At 42.4% G+C, this 10,319-nt stretch overlaps 1 protein-coding gene across 3 annotated transcripts in view; it reads right to left on the bottom strand.

Annotated features, from left to right (window-relative positions):
* Positions 1-7,089: 7,089 nt before the first annotated feature.
* LOC124275399 (probable thiopurine S-methyltransferase) overlaps positions 7,090-10,319 on the bottom strand; it is a 16,104-nt gene continuing 12,874 nt past the window's right edge. For all 3 annotated transcript variants that reach the window (XM_046710954.1, XM_046710957.1, XM_046710955.1), the window contains exons 6-9: positions 10,187-10,261; positions 9,635-9,711; positions 8,298-8,342; positions 7,090-7,900 (exon numbers count right to left, since the gene is read on the bottom strand). In XM_046710954.1, the coding sequence (XP_046566910.1) occupies positions 7,719-7,900; positions 8,298-8,342; positions 9,635-9,711; positions 10,187-10,261 (379 nt within the window). In that variant the 3' untranslated portion in view covers positions 7,090-7,718. The remainder of the gene's footprint in view (positions 7,901-8,297; positions 8,343-9,634; positions 9,712-10,186; positions 10,262-10,319) is intronic.

Here is a 10,319-nt window from a genome sequence, read left to right as displayed (position 1 = left end):
GAGTAAGGTGGTGCTTGGATTACCGTAAGCTCAATCTACAATGTCGTAAGACAGTATTTGCTCTGCCACTCATAGAAGAATGTCTGGAATCAATCTCCGGCAATGTGTTGTATTCAAAGCTTGATGCCAATAATGCATACTGGCAGATTCCTATCAAAGCAGGTGACCGACATAAGACTGCTTTTATCACTAAATATGGCTTGTTCGAATTCACCAAGATGGGCTTTGGTCTGTGTCTGTGGTCTGCCCCAGCCACCTTTGATCATGTCATCAATTTAGTTCTAGCTGGGCTGAATTGGAAAATTGTCTTGGCTTTCCTGGATGACACACTGGTTCTGGGGAAAACAATTGACTGCCACTTTGACAACCTCCGAGAAGTTTTTTTTGAGGTTCAGTAAGTATCAACTCAAGTTGAAGCCGAAGAAATGTGAACTTTTTCAAGTGAGTGTCGAGTTCCTGGGACGAAAAATTGGTCCAGATGGCCTTGAAGCAGGAGTTGATGTCAGCGCAGTGGAGCAGTGGCCAACCCCAAACTCTTGCAAGGACGTTTAACGCTTCCTAGGACTGGCAAACTATCATCGTCAGTTTATACCAAAGTATGCTGACTTGGCTTTGCCATTGTATGAGGTGATGGGTAGAAAAACTTTCCTCTGGACTGATGAACGTGACCAGGCATTCCAAGCAGTAAAGGATGCCCTGCTGTCCACTCCAGTTTTGGGAATTGCCAACATGGATGATCCGTTCATTTTAGACACTGATGCATCTGACTGCTCTCGGTGCAGAACTGACTCAAGTCCAGAATGGTGTTGAGAAGGTCATCGCTTATGGAAGCCTGTCTCTGTCAAAAGAACAACTCAAGTACTGTACTACGAGAAAGGAGCTGCTAGCTGTTGTGAAGTTCACCAGGGCCTATCGGCACTACCTAATTGGCCGACCGTTTATGCTCAGAACGGACCACAGCAGTTTGCAGTGGCTCATGAATTTTAAACAACCTAACGGCCAGCTTGCAAGATCGCTTTAGGAATTGAGCCAGTATTCCATGAAAGTAGTTCATCGGGCAGGCTCCAAGCACTGTAATGCTGACTCCCTATCCCTCCGTCCATCTCTGACAGCCTGCCCAAATGTAGACACTGATGTCCTTCCATCTCAGCTCCCTTGCCATGGCTGCAAGTACACCAGAACTGGTATGAATTTCGCCAGTCTGTTGATGATGTGCTGCCACTGCCCAAGGGTCCCAAGTCCCCCCGAAGATCCCACTCACCAAGCACTCTTTTTGACCACTCAATCACCCTCTAATGGAGGTGAAACTCAATCCACAAGAGAATCGCTATCTCCAGCTGGGAATGAAAAGCCTCTCTGCGTAGACCAATCAAGTTCCAGGTGCGACCCGACAGACACCCAATCAGTGAGGAACGTGAATGAGTCTCCGAATTTCAGGTCAGCATCTCAAGGTGTCAACATTCTTGAAACCCCTGATGGTACCCTGGATATATCCTTCGACAGATTGACCAAAAAACAGGTGTTTGAAGGAGCATTACCCTCCGCTTGAGGTTGTGCGTCCGTCGATGAGGGTTACCCCCGTTTCTGCCAGAACAGACTCAGATTTCAGGGTCAGGCACGCTCTCAAGGGGGGATCTGGTACTCTCTGAGGATGAGATTCGCACCCACATTAGAGATAACATTCTCAATGCTCAGAGGAATGACACAGATCTGGATATCATTTTGGAGTTCTTGTTGAATGGTGTAGAACCTACACAGAGTCATCTGAATCTATCCAGTCCAGCAAGCAAATTCTATTACCTGAACAAGGAGTTGTACCACATTTCTGACGGCATTCTGTATATGACCCTGGACTCCAAACGTCAATTGGTTGTCCCGAAGGATCTTCACCATGATGTTTTCTATTTGCATCACAATATTCCCTCAGCAGGTCACCAGGGACAGAAGCGAACCAAGGCTAGGCTCAAACCCAATTATCACTGGTATGGTATGTCGCATGACATGTATCCACTTGCTCTGAGTGTAACTCGCAAAAGAAGGGCAATAGGAAGGCAAAACACTCCATGACCAATTTCCATGCAGGAGCTCCTATGGAGAGGGTTCATTTAGATTTTTTGGGCCCATTGCCAAGAACGCCTCGTGGCAATGAACACATTCTGATGATCGTAGACCAGTTTTCCAAATGGGTCGAATGTATACCCTTGCCTTCAAAAGGGGCTGAGGAAACTGCCCGCGGGTGCAGTCAATAAATTCTTTTCCCGTTTTGGCTTACCGTTTGCTATCCACACTAATCAAGGTAGGAATTTTGAGAGTAGGTTGTTCAAGGCCATGTGTGACACACTCCAAATTCACAAAACCAGGACCACTCCTTATCGCCCATCATCAAACGGCCAGGTAGAACGCTTCAATCGCACACTCATGGATGCTGTCCGCTGCTTCATCAAGGATCAGGAAGAATGGGATGTTCACCTGCCACTAATTGCCACGCAGTGCGGTCAACCGGAGTACAGGGTACACAGACAATAAGCTGATGCTTGGCCGTGAGGTCACTACACCAGCAGACCTAATGTTTTCAGTGTTGCCACAAGAAAGTCATTTGGATACAGATAGCTATGTACAGACTATGACTGACAGAATGCGTACAGCACACGAGACAGCTCGTAAAATGCTCCAGACCACACAGGAAACTGCAAAAAGGGATTATGATGTCAATGTTTTGTTGAACCAGTACAATGTCGGTGATCTTGTTTGGGTGATGGACACAGCCACCATAAAAGGAAAATGCAAAAAATTGACGTCTCCTTGGAAGGGTCCCTGTGTTATAGCAGAGCGTATTTCATCACTGCTATACCGCGTCAAAACCGAATACCATCACCATCATGAATCATGATCGTCTGAAGCCGTATCTGGGCATTGATGTTCCAACATGGGCTCTCCGTTTTAGGGAATCCCTTCTCTCCAGCAAAGAAACCTCCGCTGGAGGTTTATCTATTTCCACTGGAGATGCCACTCCCACCAACAGGGGTCAGTCTAAGCCTACGGAAGGGCTATCATGTGAGGAGTTGCATTGTTGGTGCCGGAAACCCGACGATTGGAAGTTGATGATTCAGTGTGAAACCTGTTTCGTGTGGTTTCATGGAGATTGTGTCGATATTACACCGTCTGCAGCTGAAGCTTTAGACCAGTACATGTACAGAGGGTGTGAAGCCAAGACCTCATGGTTTCACTTTCCATGTCCCTCGTCCCTACAATAACTGTACTTCCAGGCTTTGTTTTTTGCTCCTGTAAGTTTAGGATTACCTTTGAACAGGAAATGTTGAGTTGAAATATCTTGATTTGAAAATTGTCTGTTTCAATTTTGTATGTAGTTGAAATATCTTGATTTGAAAATTGTCTGTTTCAATTTTGTATGTATATCCAAAGTATAAAATTGTGCTTTCTGCACAGTATGGCTCATCCAGGAGATGTCGTTGTTTTGGATATAAATATGGAATGGGACACAGATTCAGAGGGTGTCCCGATTCTTCCTTTTCTCCTTTCCCACCGGCAGCAGGGAGGGGGGAGGAGAGACTGACGTTTGATATATTTCTTTTTGAGTTCAGAGAGGTCAGCAGGTTTCAGTTATCGAATTTTTTGGGTTTATATATGTTTTGGTTTATGAGTGCCCCGTTCAATTTCGGAACGGGGAGGAGTGTTGTGCGGGTGTGTTCCGCATTATGCAGAATTAGGACTTTTTGTAGTACCCGGAAGTAGATTAGACATGAAAGTTAGAAACACGTGTAGAATAGTTTAGCTATTAGGATCTATACACCTGGAACTTAATTAAGCACCCCCCTATTTTTGGATGATGAGAAACAAAACTTGCTGTAACTTTATCACTATTCCAAAGATAGTGGAACCTTAGCTATTGTGAAACATACGATCTATTGGCAAATGAAAAACAAGACAATGGTTCCAATTCGTGTTGTTTTAATAGCGTAACCAATGTGATTTGGTCACTATTGATTTTTGATGAAAATAGTCACTGAACAAGTATGGTCATAGCATTGTCAATGGCTGACTATTACAAGAAATGATGCACAAGGAATGTCACATGCTAACATCTGATGGGTCTGGCATCAGTATCGGGTGTATCCCCCACGTGCTTGGATGACAGCTTGAATCCTTCTCCTCATGCTACTGGTAAACCTTCTGATACGATCAAGAGGCAATTGCCGCCATTCTTCATGCAAAGCAGCTTCCAGCTGTGCAAGATTCTGGAGAGGGGGGTTCTCTCAACCTCACACGGCGTCCAAGAATATCGGGTGAGTAGCCAACGGATGGTTGTCAAAGTGAGGCACGACAACTGGATGGAGAATATCCCAGATGTACTGCTGACCATTAAGATGTCCTCGGACAGTCACCATTTGAAGTTTACAGTCGTGTGAAAGACAAACCCAGATCATAACCGATCCTCCACCATAAGGAACAGTAGGGTGGATATTCCTGGGCACGTAAGCAGTGTTTTTATGCCCCCCACACTCTCATTCGACCATCTGTAACGTGGAGGAGGAACCTGCTCTCATCTGACCAGTGGACCCTCCTCCATGTCCTCAGGTTCCACTGCCGACGGGCCATACACCACTCTAGACGTCGTCTCTTAAGAGATCAGACAGAGCAGGACGTTTGATGACTCTTCTGAACCTCATACCAAGTGCCCTAAGGCGATTTCTGACGGTTCTGGTGGATAATTGTCTGTAGGCTAACCACAGTCGCTTCAAACCCGAACTTGTGGCAAAGGGTTCTCGCCTTACCAGACGTGCCAGGCTGCGATCATCACGGGCCGTTGTCTTCCTGGGTTGTCCAGGCCTTGAACGATCTCTCACATCTGTCATCTGATGTTTCGGACAAGTCGGCTGATGACCGAGTGACTGTAGCCCAGTTGTCGTCCAATAGCTTTGAAGGACATGTCTGTTGCATGTATGCCTACAATTTGCCACCTTAGTGCTTCAGAAAGTCATCTCCTCGCCATTTCAGTATTCATTAATGGAGACAGTTACAAATTTGTCTGCTTTTATACCCATAAATTGCATATGAGAGAAACTGAGTTTTGGGAAAAGTGTGGGTTGTATGCTTCAAGTGCACAAGGGATGCGTTGTGACGAGTGCAAAGGAACTGAAACACCTTTTTAGACTACTAGAGATGTGTTGTAATACAGAGATATCATTCATGTTTAACGATGGTTAACAGTTGCTCTACTATCATGAAATTTATCAGGGGGTGCTTAATTAAGTTCCAGGTGTATATATAGGTTGTATCATAGGTGCAAGCAGACTGCTTCACTTTAATATCTTTGCTGCTGCACCAGCAAGTGGTCCCCCCTCGTGCAAATAGCGAGAAGTGACAACATGATAATGATGTGTGTGTTGTATGTGTGCGTGTGTATTGATTCCTTTTGAGTCCCGGTCTTGACAGAAGACGACACATACGTTTTCTTTGTAAAGTTTACTACAAAACAGTGATCTCCCTGAAAACATAATGCCATTTAGAATGTGGTCAATTGTAACATACCTGTACTGTACTGAAAAGGTATTCCCAAATATTACCGATGTTTAATTTGACTAATTTCTAAATGGCTATGTGTTTCATAGTTTGGGCGGCCGTTGGAACAGTATGAATTTACACTTGTAAGAGGGGTACATGAAGTACGTGGTCTTCAGAACCAATTTCTGACTTCCATGCTTGTGAAAGCCACGGTGGTTGGCTTGGTTAGACGCAGTCTTTTATGTGCTGGCGATGAGGTGACTTACTTTGAGAATGTGGGTTTGAATCCCGCACACACACACACACACACACGCACGCACGCACACACAAGCACACTTTACAGGGCAAGGGTAATCCAAATCCGTAGCTGTCATGCCCTGTTTGCTAACTCTTTGAAGCGGCTGGAAAATCCCAGCCAACATGTGAACACATCATATTGTTTGTTACCAGATTTGTAATACAAGTTGGGTAAAATGTTTTAATTTTTGTCGTATTAAAATGTTCCCGTGTGAAGGCATGTCTGCATGTCTATTTGTATTCTAATTAACAACGCCAGTCATGCTCAGTCACCAATAATGAACATGTGCTGAAAGTCTTTTAAATGACCATTGAAACTCTGGTGAAAATGAAGTGTGTGCGCGCGCACGCACGCACACACACACACACACACACACACACACATTCTCAAAAAGCTGTATACGCCCCTGTGTAATAACACGAGTTGGTCACGAATGCTTTCTTGGAGGTTACGGAAAGCGGCGAGTATTTACGAATGTGAAGAAGTAAAGGTTGTATGTTTTTCTTTTAAACTGGCATGTTTTGATTTCTAGTTTGTTCAAGAATTCCTGAAGGGAAACCCAATCACAGAAACTTTTTACAGGATTTTTCTAAAATAACTAAGAACATGCACGATGAAAACTGTTAGTTACGTCACTGAAGATTGTTGTAGAATTAAGCGCTTGTAATACTTTAACATTGTTTACAAAGCTGGGGTAACGGTGCAATGTGAATATTGGACTGGTACTATATATTGAAGATTGTTGTAGAATTAAGCGCTTGTAATACTTTAACATTGTTTACAAAGCTGGGGTGTCGGTGCAATGTGAATATTGGACTGGTACTATATATTGAAGCAATTGTTCGAATCATATTTGGCACAGATACATGTCAGTTAATACACTGATCGAGTCGTCATGTCGATGTCCAGTATGTGAACAATGTGTGAAGGTCATTCTTGGTGTCCCTGTAGTGAAAGTGCCGCAAGATCGTCAAACGCTGCACAAAACAATGCTCACTCACTCACTCGCTCACTAACTTGAGGTGATGTCAGTATGCGATTGTTCATATTTGAACTGGAACGAACGTTCATTTGGCCACCTTTCCAAAAGGCTGGTGTTCCTATACTATAAACTAAACAACCACAATCTGTCATCAGTAACATGATGATTTAGTTGCACGATATTTGCTGTTTTTACTTACCCTCTCCTTGTTTCTCAGTGCAATATATTAATGCAGTACAATGCCTTATTGGCATGCTTTATGTTATGGGCAAAGATAAGTCATCAATGTCCTTTTGTGTCATGTTTTATTTAACTTTATATGCTATGTGTTACAACTCTAAATTAATTTCTAAAATATAACTTTTGTGTCATGTTTTATTAAACTTTATATGCCATGTGTAACAAAAGCATTTCTAAAACAAAATGGATTTACATGAAGAGTTCTGCTCTGTATATCTGGTCACAAAAATGAAATTGCAAATACCAGTTACCAAACAACATGTGTCTGTTAAGGCAAAACTAGTCACAACGATGATGTGTGATCTTATCTTTTAAATCTGCTGACATGTTCACTCTTTGTATTAAGGTAGCAGCTAGCATCGTATGTAAAACTCAGACACTCTATGTTACGAGTTAGGGTAATAACTGATTATTAGATTGATTTATACTACAATATATAGTTATACAGTCCAACACATGGATGTGAGGTGACCCCCATTAAAGAGCACATGTAAGTCTGCTCTACCATGACGACTTCAGACTCGTCGGCTGAGACATCGTTTCAAGCATATCCGCCTGCACGATGTGTTTGAGTCGCGGAGATTAGACTCAGTCTCACCACGCCCACAAAACTGAGTGTACCCTGGTTGATGCTGGTTCCAGGAGAGTTTGCAACTCGCTGAGAGAAGAGCCACATCACTCCCTTTTCCTCAGACAATAAGACTGTAAGGGGATGATTTTGTCTTTATCCTCTTCCTTACCCTCTTCCTCCACCTCTTCCTGCTTCAGTGGTCGCCCTTCTTCGTCCACGTCCCCGTGGTAGGCTTTGTGCATGTCGAAGTCGTATTGGTCCTGATACTCCACGTCGCAGATGTCGCCTTGGTAACAACACGTGTTAGGATCGATTAAGGGGAAATAATTAACCAAAATATAATAATCAGGAAAACAAATAGCTGAGTGTAAGACATATGAGTTTTTTAATTATATCAATCTCGCCCTTCGTCACAATTCAGCACCCACAAGTCCAGTGGGTGAGTGAGTAAGGTTATATACCGCTTTTAGCAATATTCAAGCAATGTCACGGTCTTTGGCGTGACGAGTGAACGCGTTTACCACTAGGCTACCTGTCAGAGTGGCATCTGGGTACAGGTTTACTTGATAAATGTACTTCACCTGTACAAAAACGTGTCAACCGATGGAGACAGAAAATGAATTTCCAATTCATCTCGGCCTTCATTAATACTACAGATTCTAAAATGACCGTAAGACTCTTACCGTAAAACTCCTTTATCTGTTCCTCACTGAAACAGTACGGTGCTCCTGAAGTAAAACAAAGCTCAACTTTACACGCACATACACATTTATTTGGTGCAAGGTGTCTCTGATGAAGGCCAATCAAATAGTGTTCTAAGTAGTGGTGGTCCGATTAATTGAAATAATCGAAGATTGGTCGCAGTGACTAAACGACCAAGCAATCGATCATGTTTTCTCATAATCGAACACAAACAATTCTGGAACACTTGTTTCCATTAATAATATTTTTCACAAGCTTGGTTTTGTCTGTTACATTTCATAAGCACTACAAGCTCGTTTCAAGTCATGATTGAATTTATCTTAAAGACTCCAAGAAATTTATGTTCCTAACATACTATAGCTATAGTCCGTTTGGCTCAAAAGCGGACCGATGAATTGCAATCTAACTCGAAAACTAATAAACATATAACACTCAATGAAACGCTGATTATAATCAAAACATCAGACCAACTCTGAGATTTGTTTGCAGAATTTATGTCCTAAAATTAAAAAACTTGTTTAACAAACTATCATGAAACTATTGACACAGTTCACTACTTGTTACGAGGGAGGAGTGCAGAGAAAGGGACAGCCAGGTGTTAGGGAAGCACATGCACAAGTGCCGACAAAGTTATTGATTCATTAGCCTGTGCTGTGCCGTCTCCATCCTTTCTCGCACACCTGGCTGTCCCTTTCTCTGCACTCCTCCCTCGTAACAAATAGTGAACTGTGTCAATATTTTAATGATAGTTTGTTAAACAACTTGTTTATTTTTAGGACATAAATTCTGCAAAAACCTCACCGAGTTGGTCTGACGTTTTGATTATGATCAGTGTTTCATTGAGTATTTTATGTTTATTAGTTTTCGAGTTAGATTGCAATTCATCGGTCCGGACTATAGTCATCATTTAAAGATGTGAAATTTTGCCAAAAAAACCCAAAGAACTACATGTTTTTCCATATTTTTATGTGCATTAACAAATTTCATTAATGACGCTAACCAATTATTTTCGATGATTGATCAGTTGTAATGAACCAATCATCAATTATGAGATTTTAACCAATTCCCAACACTAGTTCTAAGCAGTTCCTTATTTTGACTTGTGCATTATGACTACCTGGTATCATCACTACCTGGTGACTCACAAACACATGCACATGGCATTTGAAATGGTGCAGTCGGCTCTGCTCTTGGCGGAAGCTTCCTGTGGCTGGGGCCCATATCAGATTGTTTTTTTAGCATGGGAATTAAGAAATAACTGTGATTGATCGATATAGGTGATACTTACGACTAAGCAAAAGATTTATTTTCCAATTACCTGAAAATATTTTCTTAGGGAACTCCAGCATCATTGTACACTTTGGTCCCATCACACTTCGGATAACATTCAGGTATCTGGAGGTACAAACACACCGATCACAAGACCTTTACAGTACACTACACTGGATAGCTGTGATATTTAACTACGGGTAGGAGACAGGAAAACCTTTAAAAACGTGAAATATAAGCAGATATTTCCCTAGCTTTAATCACAGTGAGAAACATTGTGGTCATCCCATATCCCCATCCTCTTTGCTTCTTAGGGCAAGTGAGAGGGTAGCTTTTTCTGACCCCGAGTTCAGTCTTCATACATTCCCTGTACGTTCCGATATATTAACAAAAGTGCATACGTAAGTTTGCAGCAACTTGTTGTCTTTGAAAAGCTAAAATTAACAACTACACAATTGCTGACCTGCAAACGGCACCAGTTCACCAAACTTTGTTTTCGCAGTGAGAGAAAAATGATATATTTTCTTTATGACATTCTGTAATTCACGAGTTTATTGTTGGAAGAATTGCTACTGAAACAAAGAGTTGCCTGAATACATACCTGGGTCTGTCTCTGGGGTCAACAGCACACATAGCCTTAGAGTCCCAGATAAAGTCGAACGTTCCTTCCAAATCCCTTGAAACAGATGATGTTACAACAGGTATGTTATCACTGTATGCATATAGACGTTTTC

The sequence above is a fragment of the Haliotis rubra genome, unplaced genomic scaffold (genome assembly GCF_003918875.1).
Source record: "Haliotis rubra isolate DU_JTF1 unplaced genomic scaffold, ASM391887v1 Scf2, whole genome shotgun sequence".
In the NCBI taxonomy this organism is placed as follows: Eukaryota; Metazoa; Mollusca; class Gastropoda; order Lepetellida; family Haliotidae; genus Haliotis; species Haliotis rubra.
Note: the sequence above shows the minus strand (reverse complement) of the source record. Positions and strands in the feature narration are given on the sequence as shown.